This window comes from Cryptotermes secundus, unplaced genomic scaffold, assembly GCF_002891405.2.
Source record: "Cryptotermes secundus unplaced genomic scaffold, Csec_1.0 scaffold91, whole genome shotgun sequence".
In the NCBI taxonomy this organism is placed as follows: Eukaryota; Metazoa; Arthropoda; class Insecta; order Blattodea; family Kalotermitidae; genus Cryptotermes; species Cryptotermes secundus.
The window spans coordinates 12717-32966 of NW_019733318.1; the positions used below are offsets into that span (position 1 = coordinate 12717).

The 20250-nt window shown below is 38.9% G+C and overlaps 1 protein-coding gene across 1 annotated transcript in view; it reads left to right on the top strand.

Moving 5' to 3' along the window:
* The first annotated feature begins 977 nt into the window (after positions 1-977).
* The window catches only part of LOC111867882 (ATP-binding cassette sub-family F member 1), a 44031-nt gene continuing 24758 nt past the window's right edge, over positions 978-20250 (top strand). Inside the window, exons 1-6 of the mRNA XM_023858084.2 lie at positions 978-1994; positions 4222-4274; positions 12450-12691; positions 13309-13534; positions 16084-16316; positions 18719-18956. Coding sequence (XP_023713852.1) covers positions 1115-1994; positions 4222-4274; positions 12450-12691; positions 13309-13534; positions 16084-16316; positions 18719-18956 — 1872 coding nt within the window. The 5' untranslated portion in view covers positions 978-1114. The remainder of the gene's footprint in view (positions 1995-4221; positions 4275-12449; positions 12692-13308; positions 13535-16083; positions 16317-18718; positions 18957-20250) is intronic.

A 20250-nucleotide genomic window follows, 5' to 3' on the forward strand; every position in this document is an offset into this window, starting at 1 on the left:
TCTTGGTGTCAATTTATTACTGTTTGGCATTCACGGTCTTGTTTTTGTGGGGTGCCCTCTCTGACGAGAGAACGGGTCTGCCTTTTGCATATGCTGCTGGCCGTTGCCAGTGCAGTCTTTCTCAGATCTGAGTCCCTTGGGACTCAAGACCATATTTTACTGTCTCAGATTTGAGACTTCCCTTTTCGTCGCCTCCTACGACTCGCAAGGTCAAAGTCAAAGTCAAAGTTACATTGCGACTGACGGTCAGTCAGTCAGTAATTCTTGGTGTCGAGCCCCATCTGGGGCTCATGACCAGATATTTATTGCTGTTTGACAGTTGCGGTCTTGTTTTCGTGGGGCGACCTCTCTGACGAGAGGATGGGTCTGTATTTTGTATATGCTGCTAGCCCTTGACAGTGCAGTCTTTTTCGGGTCCAAGTCCCTTGAGTCTCGCGACTGTATTTTGCTGCCTCAGATTTGAGACTTCCTTCTTCGTCGCCTCCTACAACTCGCAGGGTCACGGTGGAGGTATTTGACCACGCCTCCACACGGGTCAAAGTCCAAGTCACATTGCTACTGACGATCCGTCAGTCTGTCTGTCTTGGTGTCGAGCCCCGACTGGGGCTCATGATCGGATTTTTTTTTTTCTTTTTTTTTTCTTATATGAAAGTTACTGTCCTATGAACAGGACAGTAACTTTCATTCAAGAAAAAAAAAAAGAAAAGACAACACACTTCCTCCTATAGAACATTGCGTCGGATCCCATAGAGAACACGACACTGCCGTATTGTTGTAGGCTTTGCCTAGCAGCAGCTGTTTACTCACTTTGCCTATCAATGGCTGTTTACTCTCCTTTGCTAAGCAATGATACGTGTGTTGTCACTGTAACGTTTGCTTTAATGTTGGCAGTTCCCACAGTTCTATTTAATAATTTCACGTTGGCAGCATTGCATATCGTATCGCAAGAAAATTAACTACCCGAAGACGAACCAAGACGAACGTAGTCGTCCATAGCAGTCAGAACGGGCAGCGCTGAGTGTGAATTTTGTTGTTTTGTGACGGTTTGAGTTGCTAGAATACAGAGTTGGACAACATAATATATAGATTAAATATTGCAGTGTGCTGTAGAACAATGCCTCCAAAGAAGGGAAAGAGCAAAAAAATTGCGGACGATTTTGAAGACAAGGATGGTGGGAATGACGTTGAAGTTATAACCTCAAAACAATCCAAGGCAGTACCCAAGAAGAAACAGAAAGGGAAAGGCAAAAAAGATGATTGGAGCGATGAAGATGATAACTTCGAAGGCAAGCCGAAGTTTACGTCAAAAGAATCAGATGATGAAATTTCTGTTGCGAAACCAGTCAAGAAAGAGAAGAAGAAACCGAAAACCAAAAAGAAAGTTAACGATGATTCTGATGATGAAGCTACTCAGATGGAATCGGCAGAGAAGATCATTGTTGCCGATAAAACTTCCAGATCTTCGAAATCAACTACAAAAAAGAAGCCTAAAGGCAAGGGGAAAAAGGATGATGACTGGAGTGATGATGAAGACAGAGAAGATCTGAAATTGAAAGAACACAGTGAAAGGTCAGAGGATGATATTCCAGTCGTCAGGCAGTCAAAGAAGGATAAGAAGAAAACAAAGGGCAGGATGAAAGTTCAGAGTGAAGAAGAATCTGATGTAACAGATGGTGAGGAAGAGGAAGACACTCCTGATGGTAAACAAATAGAGAAGGAGAAGACGAAATCAAAAGATAAAAGGAGGGATGAAAATGCGAATGAACCAGATCATAAAGTACCAGATGAGAATGAAAGTGATCTTGTTAACAGAATATCTAAAGTAGACCTTGGTGAGAAGGAAATAAAGAAAGACACAGTCATTGAAGTAAGTGAAAAGTACAGGAATAATAAATCAAAAGTCAAGAAAAATCAGCCTGCTGAAAATAATGAAGTTGGTGAGGATTCTGACAAAGAGGAAGATGAAGCTACTGCTGTTGCAGATGACTCAACAGGTATGTTAATGCAATTGGACATATAATAAGTGCATGACTTGTACACTTTCAGAACATGTCGACATGTGAACTTCATGACTTCCTTGCTTTGAAATGTAGCAGCAATGAAGCCACTGTGCTTAAGTAAACTCATTGTCATAAAGATTTGCAAAAGATAGGTTTGTCCCTAGAAAACAGCCTCAGTGCTTATTATATAGGTTGGTTTACCTCTAGAACCCATTTGTATGCTGTGAGGAAGAGAAAAGTTTGGCCACTGTGTGAAATCAACCCTCATTTCTCAGTGACTTAGTCACTACTGAATAGGCTATCCCAGCTCATCAGTGTAGGAACAGTTACAGAATTAATTTGATTAATTTTGTTTTACCATATTTGAAGACCAGCATAATGTAGTGGGAACTTAATGGTAGCTGTTTCCATCTTTCAGAGCAAAACCATCCATCAGAAGTGCACTTGTCCCCATATTCTGAAGGTTAGCACATGGCAGTGGTTTGTAGAATAAATTTTTATTCATGCTCTCCAATTGTATATCTGAAGGAACTGCGGACAAACTTTGTAAACCAATGAAAGATATTTTGTGTGTGCATGTGTGTGTGGTTTTGGTAGTCGGTCATTCCAAAAGTTCTTCCAAACATTTCAGTTTTCACCTGTTAGTCCCCATGTCATAGTGGCCAAAGTTTGGGAGTATATTCTGCAGGTCATTTGAAACACGAGAATTGATACCAACAGTAATTTAGATTCATACTGTTAGCAAGGTGTAGTGTCATACATTTAAAAAATTCCACTGTCAACATCAGTGCGCTTAGCAGCTCATTTGAGGACATGGTTTGTTGCTCGTCTGTACGGTATACAGTGTACTGTACAGAGAAATAACTTTATCTTAGAAACCATTCAGACTAGAACACATATACACTTTTGCTTAGATACTATGACATCACAGAATATTGACCTTTCCTTCAGGTACAGCCTGTATACATGGCGAGTAATAGTTAAAAAAGGTAAAGTTGTCCCTGTGCTTAACTAATTAAGCACTACGCCATGAAGGCGTATGGGGGGGTGTATTGTATAGCTGCACATTTTCTTGACATCGGCACTTGTTGAAGGTGAGCAGTCAGCTTCACGCCCTGGCCACTTTACTCCAGGGGAAAGAGCCCCTGGTACCCATTGGATATGAGGTTGGGTGGACTCCAGAGCTCGTCTGTATGACATGGAGAAGAGAAAATTCTTGATCCCCCTGGGACTTGAACTCTGACCCCTTGGTCATCAGGCCCATAGGAGTCGCTCTACCAATTGCACTATCCCATCTCCTTGGTGAGTCATAGTTACATACATTAAATATAAGCATCATGTTCTACACTTATATACAAGCAGAAAAAAGAGTCATATAAATATATGATCACAACCTCTTTCTTACTGAGATATAGCAGCAGGAAGCACGAGAAAAGAAACATAGACAGCGTACTTTCTCATAAAGACTTTATCAACTGTGAATGGAATGGCACTGGACCAGTTACTAATGGTTTGACAAAAAGATGTTGAAATGTTCCAATAATACAGTTGAGGCATAATCAAGCCCTAAATTATGTAATTGAGACTCATCCTATATAGAGAGAGGAGCTTGGGTAGCTCAGTCAGTACAGTGACTAACTTATGGGTTATGTGACCAAGGAATCATTGTTTTATTCCTGGCAGGAGCTTAAGATCTGTCTCTCTCTCCACAGCATGCAGACTGGCTCTAGACTCCACTTGTCCTCAGTGGGTTCCAGGGTCTGTGCCCCTGGGTAGAAGTCAGTGCCCAAATTCGGTCACTTTTCCCCTCCTGCTATTGCTGACATTTCGGAATGTGTGAAGGCATATGTTCATTTCCCCATCTCTCATGGTGTGGTGCTTAATTAAGCACACACAGAACTTCACCCATATAACTTTGTGTGTGTGTGTGTGTGTCTGTGTCTGCTTGCTTACTGTATAAAGTTGATGCAATTTGTATAAGTGGAACATTGCGTTGAATGGGGAATTTAAGATTTGCTTCTCAGAAATGTAATAGAAATTCATATTCTGTGAACTTAATATGTTTGTTTATTTATTTAGATGCTATCAGTTTCTCTGTCTTCATTGTGAATTGGTTTAGTTGTGTAAGGTTTTTGTAATGTTGTCTTGAAGACCATCTGAGCAAAGCTACAGTAATATAGACTGTATGAGTCATAATGCAATGATGGTGTTATTGTTACAGGTAGTATCCAGAAGAAACTTACACATAAAGAGAAGAAAAAATTAAAGAAACAAGTAAGTATGTGATTTACTTATGAGTATGTGTCTGCTTTGCATGCCAATCCCTTTGGTCATGCAGCCTAGGGCACATACTGACTTTGGCTGCTGGAACCCTGGGACTTTTCGTAGGCTATTTTATGATAATGTCAGGGGGGGGGTGGACAGACTGTGGCACTTTTTTTTTTTTTTNGGATCAAATATAGAACGTCTGCTCCATGGGTAGCATGTACCTAAACACTTACGCCAGCTAATCCTTTTGTGGCTGGAATCTGCACATGTGGTTCCTCAGTACGTTTGGCCACCTCTGCTGTATAGCATCAAATGGTACGATGATAGATCAATTGGAAAGGATTTAGAAAGAAGCAGACATGGTCTAATCAGGGTACAAGTACTATCCCAGGATCTGGCCAGAGTGTCTGAGTGAAACCACAAAACCCTTCAGTTAGGATAGCTGATGTCCCAGCTGAGTTTCAAACAGCAGTTCCCATATAAGAATCAGGAATGTTAACCACTGTGCTAATGCATTTGGTGCTTTGAAATTGTGGATTTGCATCCCACATAGTGCATGGCTATACATCCATGTTAGCTTCTTTCCTTATTTTCAAAAAATGATAGGAGGCTTACGAGATCACTTTGCTGTCATTGTATGCTCCCTAATTCCTGATGACTGGAATAGTGGAACCAGACATCATGTCCCATCACACACATGTGATGGGACATGATGTCTGATAGCCAGACCTTACTGTCAGTGTATGCCCACTAATTACTGAAGACTGAAATAGTGGAACCAGAAGAAACAACTGTTACAGTACCATGTAAACATAAATGTGACATGATGTCTGTTAGGCAGAATAATGCAGTGAGAGAAGCACCATAGAGGCAGCCATTGCTAGTCAGTGGCTTGATAATCAAGTCTTCTGACTTTTGGGTTTCTGCATTCTGTGACTGACTGCCAACCAGGGTCCTGAACAGCGTGTAGTCCTCTTTACATAACTCTGGGTTGGACTATGGAGAAAATAGTTCCTCTGTTGTCAGCCTACTTTCCCTGTGTCTGTGTATGTATCCCCCATATCATTTGCTTGCCATTGGCTCAATATACATGTTTCCGTAGCAGTGAATGGACACACAACAGTAGAAGAATTTTTTGATGTCCTCTTTTTCTATGAGGTCCATGTTGTATCAAAGTAAAGTAGGCGATTAGTTCTTCCCAGAACTCTTATTTCTGTGTTTGTGTCATCCTGTGCATATGAGAGACCTTTTTGAATTGAATTGAATTGAATTTATTTACATTCTATAAATCCTAAGCAGGTTAGTACCTTTGGATACAGAACAAGTCAAAAGGTTACATACATAAGTACAGGCAATTTTAGCTTAAAAATTAATATAACTTAATTTTACATCATTCCCTATTTACATTGAAATATTCATCTAAAGAGTAGAAGGAGTGAGCATGTAGATAATTCTTTAACTCTGATTTAAACTTTTTAGTATCATTGCCCAAGTTTTTAATACTTTGTGGCAGATTGTTGAACATTATGCCAGTAAAGTAGACTCCTTTTTGATATACTGATAAAGTTGATGAGGGTAGGTGGAAGTTATCTTTTTGTCTAGTATTCATGTTATAGACATCAGAATTTAATTTGAATTTATCTTTGTTGTAAACAACAAATAAGAGAAGCGATAATATGTATTGCGATTGAAGAGGTAGAATTTTTAATTTCTTAAATAATTCTCTACATGAATCTCTACTTCTACATCCTGTAATGATTCTAATTATATTCTTTTGTATTTTAAAAATTATTACACTATGTGAAGAGTTCCCCCAAAATATTAATCCATAGTTCATAATAGAATGAAAGTAGGCATGGTAAACCATCTTCAATGTTTCCTGTGACATAAAAGGCTTAATTGATCTCATCGCATAGCAAGCTGCATTTAATTTAGGTATAATTTGTTCAATATGTATTTTCCAAGACAGTGTACTGTCTACATGTATTCCAAGGAATTTTGTATCAAGTACTTTACAGATTAATTTGTTGGCATAACTGATGTCCAGATCAATTTGGTGGTTGTTTTTAGTTGTGAATGATATGTAATGGGTTTTATCAAAATTTAATGAGAGTAAATTGGCTTCGAACCATCTGTTTAAGGCTTCAAATACAATATTTATGTCATTTTTAAAGTTTTCAAATTTAGAGTTCTTAAATATTATACTAGTGTCATCTGCATATAGAATTGGTTTAGATTTATTGTTGATGGTTTTAGATAGATCATTTATGTAGAGAAGAAAAAGTAAGGGACCTAAAATTGATCCTTGTGGAACACCGTGCTTTATAATTCCCCAGTTTGAAAATGCATTATGACTGGAGTTTTTATTATTTATTTCAACTCTTTGATACCTGTTTTTGAGGTATGATTTGATCCATTCATTAGCTTTGCCAGTTATTCCATAGAAATTTAATTTCGATAGTAAGATATCATGATTAACACAATCGAAAGCTTTTGCTAGATCACAGAAAATCCCTCCCACAATTAATCTGTCATTGAGAGCACTTAAAATATCGTTAGTTAGTTCATAGGTTGCTTTTTCTGTTGTTAGGTCTTTCCTAAATCCAAATTGCTCTTTGACTAATATGTTGTTAGAATTTAAGTGTTCAAGTAGTCTATTATACATAACTTTTTCAAAGACTTTTGAGAATGAAGTCAATATGGATATTGGTCTGTAATTAGAGATGCATTTTCTCTCTCCTTTTTTAAAAAGTGGTTTCATTACAGCGTATTTTAAGCGTTGAGGAAAAGTACCTGATGATAAAGATTTATTACATAGATGATTCAAGGGTGAACTGATGTAAACAGAGCTTGCTTTAAGTAATTTGGTAGAGATTTCATCATATCCATGTGAATTTTTGGGCTTAAGGGATTTAATAATGTTTTCAATTTCCTTCCTTGTTGAGAATTTGAGATTGATATTTGGAAATGAATTGTTAAAGGCACGAGACAGATAGTATATTGGATTATTATTATTATTATTATTATTATTATTATTATTATTATTATTATTATTGGAATATGTTTTCTCAGCTAATGAAAGGAAATATTCATTAAATGCACTTGCGATAGCTTGTGGATTGTTAGTGGACTTCCCTTCAATATTCAAACTTTGTACGTCTTCATTAACAGATTTCTTTCCTGATTCAACTTTCACAATATCCCAGGTGGTTTTAATTTTATTGTTTGATTTTAGAATTTGGCTGTTATAGTTATTCTGTTTGGCTTCTTTAATGACTTTTGACAAAATTTTACAGTACATTTTGTAGTGACTTTTTAGTCTTGGATCATTACTGTCCCTACTGGCCAAATATAGTTGTCTTTTGTGTTTACATGAAGTTTTTATTCCAATTGTTATCCAGGTGGATTTGTTTTTATTTTCATTTTTGACTATTTTTAAGGGAAAGCTTGAATAAAAGATCCTCAAGTATGTGTTCAGAAAGCAATTAAATTTAGAATCAATATTATTGCTGTCAAATACATTGTCCCACGATTCATTACTTAATTTTGTGACAAAATCTGCCATCGTATGCTTGTTGATTTTCCTTACTGTTTTATATTGTTGATTACTGGGCTGAAAGTCAATATTATTTATTTCTATGAGTTGAGCATCATGATCGGATAAGCCATTTATAAAGGGTCCTACAGTATAGTCTCTTAATTTTGAGTTATCAATGAATATATTATCTATCGCTGAACTAGAATTATTTTGAACTCTTGTGGGAAAGTTAACAGTACTGGAGAGATTGTAAGATGATAACAAAGAGTCTAAATTTAGTTTCCTATTACTGTCGATGAGATAGTTTATATTTATATCACCACAAATTATAAATTCAACTTTTGAACTATGCAGTACATTTAGGATGGTTTCTAATCTATTTAAAAAGTGATTGAAGTTTCCAGATGGGGCTCTATATAAAGTCAGTATACAAATATTTGAAAAAGGAGAGTCTAACTTTAGAGCACATGCTTCCAGATCCTGGTCTTTGCAATAATCTTCTAAATTTATTTTAGTAAATTTTAGGTTTTCGTGTACAAAAATACTCACTCCTCCTTTCTCCAGTGTTTTCCTACAGTATCTAGCACCTAAATTATAATTTTCTAAGTGAAGATGTTCTAATTCCAGCTGTTTCATGTGATGTTCAGTAAGGCACAGTATGTGTGGAAGATTTGAATTCATGGAGCTTATTAGTTCATTTGTTTTGTTTCTCAATCCTCTTATATTCTGATGGAATATTCTTAGTACTTTATTATTCACTGAATTTAGTAGACTGCAATTACCTTTTCCGATTTCTATTGGTTCACTAACATTATTGTCTGAAAGATTAGTTTCTTTTGCAATTTCTTTTACTTGATAAACTTTACTTGCACTCTTTATCCTAAAAAATGATTCTGAACACCCATGACAACTGGAATGTGTCTGCCCTTAATGCTCTCTGCAATGAGTCGCGTCAGCTTGTCCTTGCCTCGAGGATTAAGATGCAAACCATGGACAGTATGTTCGCTCCTCAATATTGAAGAGACATCAATCGCATCAATGTGGGCCGCGCCGACCTCCACAAGCGAACGCTCAAGCCGAAGATTAATCTCCCTTACACACCTGTTAATCCATGGCTTGTCATGTCGCCAGAAAAGACCAACAAACCTCACATTGGTGTGACTAGTTTTCTGGGCAATGTCACTTAAATCTTTCTCAATTTGATAATTGAGGTTTCTCTCCAAACTGTTACCTGGCCCCCCAACTATAACTACCTGATCTTCCTTACTAAAACCTTTGCACAATTTTCCAATGTCCCCAGTGACATTGCTCAGATCAGCATTGGGCTTGAATATGCTGGTCACAGCATATGCATCTCCCATTGCTTTCTGTAGCCTCTGCCCGATACCCCTACCATGACTGCTACCCAGCACTAGAATCTTACGCTTAGGCTTAGCCTCTAACACAGGCTGATCTATAGCGTCACCATCAGTCTGAGGCCCTAGCATAGCTAGAGGTTCAAATCGATTGGTTAAAGCTAACTTAACATCTAGTGAAGAAGGAACTTTTTTAAGTTTTCTTCGGGAGTTGGACACAGTCCTAAATTCTTCAGGACAATTATCTACTAAATTTAATTCCCCTTTTAAGAGGTCAATCTCAGTTCTTGCAAGTTCCAGCTCCCTTTTCAAACTCAAGATAGTCTCCTCTTGTTTCTTTATTACCTTGGCTTGCACACAGGAGTTGCAGTACCAAGGTAATATGGCCAAATCACTATTGGTGCCAGAGCACTCCCAATGAAACCACAGGCCACAGTCCTCACATCCTGTCCCCTGGCTAACCTTCCTTCTGCAGGCCCCACATTTACCTGATAAGTCGTTACCCCTTGTGGTCATTATTACCACTTATGTTAACTTATAATTCAGTACTAACTAACAGATATATTTAAAGAGTCTAATTTGTGATTAGAACTTACAAGAGTATATGCTGGCACAAATCTTTTAAGGCCCACTATATACAATGATACACTTATTTTAGGTTAGGCCCACTGGTACACTTGCAATAGTACAAATCAACTTACTAAAGATATAAAATAACACAGTTCTTGTAGGTTAGGACTACTGTACACTTACGAAAATACAAACAACTTATGTAAGATATAAATAACACTTGTGAAAATACAAATCGACTTCCTTAAGATATAAAATAACACACTCCCTATAGGTTAGGCCTACTGTATACTTACGAAAATACAAATCAGTTTCCTTAAGACAAAGTAACACACTAGTTGTAGGTTAGGCCTACCAGTACACTTATGAAAATACAAATCACCGTATTTAAGATATAAAATAACAAGTATGTTTACTAATTCTACTACTAATCTATATTAACAGAAAGTTAAGTTAAGAAAATGCAGTTTAGAAGCGTTGAGCGGAAGATCAGATACTAATAGCTCACAATATGGCAGAAAATGGCCTAGGAGCTAAGCGTGGCTTAAGAGTAAGTAAAAAAAGGAAGAAAACGTTCGGTATAGAAAAAAATTTAAATATAAGGTTCACTATAGTACGCTTATTAAAGAAGATAAGCCTTGCCCCAATGCAAGGATTCATATTCTCCATTGTTAACTGTCGGCTGGAACGGGCCAGAGACCCAATCTGTGAAAGCTGTAAAACAACAAAAATCCTTTCTGTATTGGATTTGAGGTTCTCTCAACAGTGACCATGAAGAATTACATATCTTCTGGGGTGTAACATTATGTAAAGGTAAAGAAATTGTCCCTGTGCATAACAAATTAAGCACTACCCCATGAAGGCCTATTGGGGAGTGGATGTATAGAACCACGTTTTCTTGACCTTGGCCCCAGCTGTAGCTGAGTGGTCAGCTTCACGCCACGGCCACTTTACCCCCATGGAAAGAGTCCCCAGTCTCCATTGGATAGGATGTTGGTTGGACCCCAGAGTCACTCTGGACAACTTGGAGAAGAGAAAATTCTTTACCCTACTGGGACTCGAACTCTGTCCCCTCAGTCATCCTGCCTGTAGCCAGTCACTACACTGACTATGCTATTCTGGCTCCAGTGTAACATTAAATATTCTGACAAAAATCGACCGACATTTCAGAGAAACATAACTGCATCTGTCTTCAGGGCTGAAGGGGAAGCCATCCAGAGCTCTGTCCTTGTTGCCTGCTTCTTGATAGTCTCTTGTTTGGCTTATTCTTTGGCACTGAAGGTGGAGGCTGTTTGTTCCTCCAAAATGTGTGTTGATGAGTTGCTGGTCTGTACTGCATTACATCCTGAAAGATGGAACTCATCTGTTGTTTCTTGCGTGTTCCCCACAGGTTATTTGGCATATGTTTAATTATTTTAATCCCTTTTGTGGGCACTGAAATAGCTCAGTTGGCATTGTGACTGGCTACAAGCTGGACACCTGAGGGGTCAGAGTTTGAGTCCTGGTAGGGTCAGGAATTTTGTTTTCTCCACATCATCGAAACCAGCTCTGGGGCCCACTAAGCCTCCTATCCAGTGGGTACCAGGGACTCTTCCCCTAGGGATAAAGTGGGGGGGCGGGCATGAAGCTGACTACTCACCTCTAACTAGTGCCAAGATTAGTTAAGCAAAAAGACAAGTTTACCTTTACCTTTTTACATATGGGTATTGCAGTGATCTTCTGCAGTGTGTGAGTCACATTTTCAGTCTTCATCATGGCTCTGTCATCTGCCATTTTGTTAATTAGAAAAGAATGGAAACAAAGGAACTCTGCCTCTATAAAGAACAAATGTCACACAGGCTAGCTGCCCGGCAGATTGGCACACTGGTAAGGGTCTAGTCTAGATTCATATTCAGGATGTGCTTGGTTCAGATCTTGGCCAGGACCAGGACATTCCCTCCGTTCCTCCAGACAAATTCCAGGATAACACCATGATTGAGCATGATTGCTTCCTTCCATATCCTGTACAGTTCTTTCAGTGCTGTGTAGTCTAGTGGCTGACAGCATCATAAAGCTAGCTAAATGATACAGAAATGTTACTTTCTTGTCATCTGTGAATGAAGTGAAAATAGGATGCAAAGGATAACTGAAAATTGTTATTGGCAGGACATGTTATTGACAAGTATGGACCAACACTGTTTGTCTGAATCCAACCAGACATTTCTGCCCTGGATTGAATAATCCTGTTGTTAAATGCAACGTTTATTTTATCTTATTGTACTGCATGTTTTGGCCATATACAGCCATCATCAGGTACGTGTGATTCCTGCCGAATTTGTTTCATTATGTGCTCTGTTTTGTGTCACATGTCCATCCTTGACATTAATTTTTGAAATTATTTTTTTACAAAATTTCATGAAAATATATCCTTTAAAATTCTCTTGCACTGCATTCAGTGTCACTGCATTGATGTTATGTGTGTTATGTAGCTATGCTTATGTGGGTTGTGCTGCCTTGTTTAGACACAACTCCCTGCTGGGTAAGGTTGCATTGCTGTGATGGTCCATTTGTGGGGATTGTGGTTGTTCTGTCACAGTAAGATAAGAAATATATGAGACATAAAATTACTTTTAGGAGAGTAATATGTGTGAAACCTTATTAAATAAGTTAAATAATTCGTTGCTGTATAAAATTGATTTCTTTCCAAAACAAAAGCCTTCAATTTTATTGCAATTCCAGATGGAATATGAAAAACAGGTTGAGACAATGACGAAGAAAGGCGGTCAGGGTCACAGTGAGCTTGGGGAAAACTTCACGGTATCACAAATGCAGAAGTCGGCAGGCCAGCTGCAAGCCCTTGAAAATGCTGTAGATATCAAAGTGGAGAACTTCAGTATATCGGCAAAGGGCAATGAACTGTTTGTCAATGCAAGTCTACTTATTGCTAATGGACGTAGATATGGCCTTGTGGGACCAAATGGGTAAGTTGCCACAGAAGTTTAATAATGTCTGACTTGATGCTCATAACTACCAATCCAGTTGTCTGAGACATACTCTAAAATTGTTTGGTCACTTTGGGTATGAGAGACAGATGCTCTTTGCAACAGTTTGAATTGAATGAAAAAAAATGGACCAAATTAATATATCTGCTGCTCATTGAAACGAATTTGGTTGACACTGGAACTGGCCATGAATATTCTTACTCAAATATCTCAGGTGTCTTGCACCAGAGACTGGGAGCTCCAAGAAATCGAGGAAGGCTGCTGCAGACCTTGTGAAAATGAAGTATTATGTATGACAACAATGGTCGGCCAAGTACATAGTGCATGAACTTACTTTATGGTATCAGTTCAAAGATTTACTAGGGCTATTTACAAGACAAACAATTACTTGCTTAGTTTATAAAGTCTTTTGGCAGTCTTAATTCATATGACGCTAGGATCGTTTGTCCCACTGACCTGAAATGTTGGACAATCTTCAGGTGGCTCTCATAAACAATCACATCATACATATATCTTTAGTCAACTTCATAAACAATAACAGGACATTTTAAGGGTGCCGTCTGACAAGTATATATCATTGTATTGTTTCATTCCAGTCATGGCAAAACAACCCTTCTCCGTCACATCGCATCACGGGCATTTGCAATCCCTCCAAATATTGACATCCTCTACTGTGAGCAGGAGGTGGTTGCAGATGACACTCCTGCTGTAGAGGAAGTTCTGAAGGCTGATGTGAAGCGAACATCTCTCCTGCAGGAATGCAAGAACCTTGAAGCCGAGCAGGAGAAAGGGAACATGGAAGTTCAAGCTCGCTTGAAAGAGGTGCTTTGGCATCAGTTTTAATTACTTCAGCTTCAGTTTGTAAATGTATTATCTGGAGTTCATATGTAGTGTTCCTAGAATGATAGCTTTCTTTTGGTTAATTTCCATGCCCTTTATTTTGCTCCTGTACTCCCCCTTCCTCGCCCCTACCCACGCGGATCATTCAAGCAAAATATCCACTTTCTTCTTTCTTCCCAACCTTAGCTTTCCGATCAGTGCCCTTTACCTAAATTAAATTTATGTGGCTGAATTTATGTATAATAAAAGAAGTTTGGCTCCTCTATGTTTCAGACAAATGGACTGTCAGTGATTGATGCTTTCAGATTTAATGTATGTTGTGAAGTCATTTTGGTTGGCCAGTCACAAGAAGGGAGGAGTTAGCGTCGTGGGTTCAAGTCCCAGTGAGGTCATTGGATTTTTTTCAGTTGACCTAATTTACTATTGAAATACAACGTTGTCAACTGTCTGCCATGTGGTATTGGCTGCTTTCCTTCCCATCCTCGTGTTGCTTTGGTACACTTCACTGAAGCAAGTCTCCTTGGTCCATGGCTGAATTTATGGAGCATCTCCAAGTTCCTGCACACTTCCTCCCACGCACTGCTCATTGTAGCCCTGTTGAGGACCTCCCGTGGTGCCCACGTTCTGCCTGTTGCCGTCTTGATATCGTAACCCCCCCATCGCTTCCAGAACTTGTAGGCCTTGCCCTTTCCATCTGTCTCAGAGAGATGCTGATGTGCTAGGCCTTGAAGCAGCAACAGAAGGACAGAACTCAGTCCTGGAACAGGAATGTTGTTATTGAGGCTTCCTTGTTAGAGAGATGGGGCTTAGGTGTATTGTAATCTCTGAATGAAACATGAAATTGAATTTCACCCTGACATCTTTGTCTGCATACCATCAAAGAGAAGGAGTTGATCTGTGGCAACTTAAACCCAGAGGGTAGTATCTTCATCCATTATAGCCCATCTTGGCAATGTTAAATATCCGTAGTTTTCGTTGGTTGTATTGAGTTAAGTTGGAAAACACAATATTACAATACTGTTTTCACTGGCTGCTTCTCTGGTTAAAAGATATTGTCATGTATTAGAGTATGTGATTATAGACAAGGTTTTGATTGGTGAATAGATTTATTGCCAACTTATACACACAACTCTTTAACTACAAGTAAAGTATAACACCATCGCTGTTCCCCACATTTTACAGATTGCTAGAACACATGCTAAGTATTCTCAGTCTGCTTTTTACTAGTCATTTCCTTGTAATGGATCTTAACAATGGAGATTCTTCAGCTTCTGTGCTCATGTCGATGCTGTTGGATGAATATCCCACAACTTAACTGACTCTCTGACTAAGCTCTAACCTTGTCCTTGCTTATAACATCTCAGCACACACCAAGTAAGAAACCCCATCTCCATTGTTGCACGTCATTTGTGTCCCTGGGAATGTGTTCACTGAGCCGTTGCCCAGAAACTGGCCTGGTATATCTGCCCATCTTGTGGTCATTACGTAACAACAGCACTACACACCACAATATTGTAAAAGTTTGCATAGATCTTAAACCTGTTAAGTGAACCGTTGCTTGAAGAGTATGATCCTCTTGTTTCTAGCACCTTGTAGTTCAGAAGATACCCACTGTTTCAGAGGAACCTGTTGCCACCAAGCCAAGTATGCAACCGACAAGCAGAGCTCTGAGAACATCAGCTCAAGCCATCCCTTTCATTACACACTCTCTTGTCATAGCCACATTATTTGAAAGAGCAACTTCCTCACTTTAATCACAGACAAAATTATAAGCACATTTCACTGATTCATGTCCTATGGTCTCACAGTTTACACATGCTGCTACTGTGCTGCTTGAGGGATCATAGTCGTGTTGGTTCTCAGCCTAGCTTCATTCCATGCTTATTTCATATGTTATTAATTATTTTAGAAATCAGTTTAATAATGTTGAATACTTGATTGCATTTATTTACCTAAAGTTTCTTTAACTGCTTATGTAAAGAATTGTGTTATGACAGTTACACACAGTTATATGAAGACAACATTTTTTATATATATAATTTTACATAACCCACATTTAGTGAAAACCTTAGTTTAATGTAAGAAAAGCAATTTACCCTGAAATTCGTTAGGTATGGCTTTCACTGTATGTTTTTTTTTTTTTTTTTAAATAATCCTAGTCACTTGTACATGATTCTGTACCACTTTGTCAATGTCTCTATATCTGAAAATTTCATCTGACTGAAAAAGTGAAATTGAATAAATGAGTACCAATGTGCGGCAGTATGTTTGGCAATGGTAACACGTCTTCTGAACGGAAATTTTTTGTTATTTCTTTTAGTTGCACAAAATATTATCTTTGAGATGGGAAGAAGCTGATTCTTCTTGTGTCTTTCTTCTTCTCTCTGGCTTTATTCTGTTTTAATCCAAATTTGTTCTTGTCTGCCATGATTTGTTATGATTTTCCACATAATCTGTCATGACAGTCAAGGGAGGATTGGCAGGAAAGTTCTGATGTCACACAGACCACTTTATGATTAATTTCTGTCTAGGTCTATGAAGAACTGAAAGCAATCAACGCAGATTCCGCAGAGCCCCGAGCTCGACGTATCTTGGCTGGTTTAGGATTTTCGAGAGAGATGCAGGATCGTGCAACCAAAAACTTCTCCGGTGGCTGGCGAATGAGAGTGTCTCTTGCTAAAGCTTTGTTCCTGGAACCAACGCTCCTTCTACTGGACGAACCTACCAACCATCTTGATCTTAATGCAGTCATCTGGCTAGATAAGTAAGTGTCATTCACACTGTTGCATGATGTTTGTAATCACCGTTAGTATGGAGTTCAGTGGATGCTATCACCACATTGACAGGGCTGATTGCCTGGGAATAATTCCTTCCTTCCAATTATATCCTAAGAACTGAAAGGTGAATTTGTGGAAAATGTTAATAATTACACACATGATCTGAAGCCATTGTGACAGACTCCAGTGGTATAGTGCCCATATAATCTGATAGATGGGCTGCAGTCTGCCTGCCTGAGTGAAATGAGTGGATAGAACAAGGATACTGGAAAAGGCATTAGTAATAAAAGTTAAAGAGAAGAGACCTATGGGATGACCCAGAACTAGATGGTATAGCTGCATATGGGAAGACATAAAGAAGAGAGGAAAGAACTGGCACATGATTGAGTGTGACTAGAGATGAGGTTTGGCTTGGTAATCAATTTATTGGGCACTTTTGCTACGACAGTCTCACTGGTCTTAATAGTGTGCATCCTTTTGTGTGTCATAAATAAGATATACAAAAGTATATAAGGCAAGCAGTCTACACAACAATATTCTGCATTTGAAAACAAAGAAGACACTGATGTGTCAACATTTGCTTTTATTATGCTTTTACAGATGCACCATGTTTCAACCCTTACACCCTTACACAATGCTCCAGCATGAGCTGATGAATTGCAACTAATTATCATTTAATTATTCAAATAAGGATTCTTATTGTGTCTTGAAGTTATTTAACTAACTGCATAAATTCATATGTTAAGTCTTGGTCAAAATTTTAAAACTGAAAATCCTTAGATAATAAAATTTAAAATTAAAGATGTAAAGATTAAAATTAGAAACTAAAGATTAAGACATAAGTTAAAATTGTGTTTTTGTAGTAAAATTCTGTGACCGCTACATGTTGACCTGATCTCACTGAGTTACCCACTCCAAAGATCACTGTAACTACAGAACACAAAGTCTTCTCAGTTTTCACTAGCCGTTGCTTGGTAGCAAGTTCCAGTGGTGGACATACCCCTTCCTCTGGGTTCCTGAATTGTCCCCGGCCTCAGCTACCAGCTTCTCACTTCTCACAACTGCAACAAACCTCCAATTCTTCGTTATACAGCCCCGGCACAGACCACACAGAAAACATCTCTTCCATTATTGTGTATTCTTTCATTGCCGGGGAAGCGTGTCCACAGAGCTGTTCCCTAGCGATGGTTGTTGGGCTGGCACCTGTTTACATAGCTGTTACTTGGCAATAGGATGACCCACAGGATGGTATAGCCAGAGGAAAGAACTTGCTGCACCTGAGAGAGAGGAAGTAACAGCAGGACAGATACTTAATTTGTATTCTTTGCAGAATATTATTAGATTGATCAAATCAGGCAGGATGTGATGGGTAGTGTACATAGCAGACATGGGCGCTATTAAAATATATACAGATATACAGATCAGAGAACCTGAAAGGAAGAGACCACCTGGCAGGATAATGTTAAAATTCATCATAAATAAATGTAATGGGAGGTTGCAGACATGCCTAATTTGGCCCAGTGTGGTTGAATCTTATGGACACAGTAATGAATCTTTGGGTTCTGTAAGATGATAGGGGATTCCCTTAGTAGCCAAGCAGAATATTGGCTTTTCATCAAGAGATGCAGTTAATGTATTTCTGTATGGTTCACTTAAAGACCCCCCTCGTTGGTGTCTCCACCTTATCGTGGTGAGGGGTTTGAGTATGCCAAGGACCCTGAGAGCTATACCAGCGGTAGCGTAGCTACTGGCAGGGCCTCCCTTGCTGGACAGGTCAAAGGGTAGGCATCAGACGAAGAGAGACACCAAAAACCAAAAACTGATGCCGGAAGCAGCGTCATCAGCAGCGACTTGAGGCACAGAACAAATGATGCTCGAGATGGTTCAAGTTCGTATAGCAACAGGCGTGACCAGAGTGGTTTGAACGGCTGTTGTACTGCGATGTGGAAAGCAAATGGAAAAACTACCACATTATCACTTTTCCTGGACAGTCTCTTTCCAAAAACAGAAGATCACATTAAGTGGAGGAACTGTTTTGGAAGAGACTGTGGACCTGTCATCTGACAGTTACTGATCAATCAATCACTTAAAGACACTGTCAGTATCTTGCACCATGGGTTTAGTTTCTTAGGTTTCTGTTATCTGAAAAACTGGTTAGTGTGTTACGAACTCATGGGCCAAAGTGCTGAAGTTCTTTCATTGTGCTTGCAAATAGTCTGCTAGTCCTGAGCCAGATGAATCCAGTTCCAACTCCCCATCTTATTTTGTTACCAGGTTACTGATGTGCTAATACATATCTCATCATTTTTCAGTTAACCTTTGATATTAAATTTTCCTTTTTAGTATTAAATTTAATGAAATATATATTAAAAATTTATGTGGTTTTCAGCTATTTACAGGGGTGGAAAAAGACATTACTAATTGTATCTCATGACCAGAGCTTCCTTGATAATGTGTGCAATGAGATAATTCATGTGGATCAGCAGAAATTGCACTATTACAAGGGGAACTACAGCATGTTCAAGAAAATGTATGTACAGAAGAAGAAAGAAATGATAAAGGATTATGAAAAGCAGGAGAAAAGAATAAAAGAGATGAAAGCGCATGGACAGTCCAAGAAGCAAGCTGTAAGTGTGTGACTTGAAAATTATTTCTTGAAAGCATAAATGTAAAAATATCAATATCATACCTTGTGTTACTCTTCCGTGTTGTTCTGTAACGTGTTGATGTCTATATGTATATAGTACTCGTATATTGTCACATGTATTAGTGACTATTAACAGGGTTTTGGATTTATTGCACCTTATACATTTGCACAGTTCAGAACTACAGGTAATAAAGTGCTATCACTATTCTGCGCAATTTCCAGTTCCCCATTCCACGTACACTAAGATTCTCAGTCTTCGTAAGTTGTATCCCGGCAACAGATTTATAACAGTCTCACTGTTACATCAGCTTACACATGAAGTCTTCTTGGCAGAGTCTAATTCCTTTCATGCCATTTCTTCTTAATCACCTTAGACTGCCATCTCTAGAATTCGACCCAGTTTTTTCTTCTGACTACTGTTCTCTACACCTTGCTACTCTGTTTCTACTCCTCCTGTCAAAGTCAAAGTCACATTGCAATTGACGGTCAGTCAGCCAGTAAGTCTTGGTGTCCAGATATTAATTATTACCATTTGGCAGTTACGGTCTTGTTTCTGTGGGGTGCCCTCTCTGACAAGAGGAAGCGTCTGCCTTTTGTATGTGCTGCTGGAACTTGCCAGCACAGTCTTTCTTGGGTCCGAGTCCCTTGGGACTCACAAGCATATTTTACTCTCTCAGATTTGGAACTTCCTTTTTCGTCGCCTCCTATGACTTGGAGGGTCACGGTGGAGGTATTTGACCCTGCCTTCACATGGAGTTTGGCTCAACACTGTACTCCTGTCCTGCCGAACACTTCTTATAGCCGCTTTGCACAGACGCCACGTAAAACGCCTTTTGTTGTCAAGAATGCTTATTTACTGGTCCATTGCCTAGCAGTGGATGTCCTATTGTTGAGCGCTTGTGTTGCTGGAATGTGTTTACTGACACATTGCCTAGCAGCGGGTATCATCATCATCAGTAATCTGTCAAGACGACAGGTCCACAGTCTCTTCAAAACAGTTCCTCCACTTAATGCGATCTAGAGCTTTCTCCTTCAAATGACAGTATCCTCTTCTGTCCCCAAGGTCATCCAGCATCTTCTTACGTCTTCTTCCTCGTCTTCTTGTCACTTCTATCCGCCCATCTATCTTTCCTTCGATAGCTTCTTTTAGAAGGCAGTTTCTGCGTAAAACATGACCAATCCAATTAGCCTTCCGTTTTCTTATTTCATGTAGGATATTCCTCTGCTCACTGACTCTAATTAACACTTCTTCATTTCTCACATAATCGGTCCAA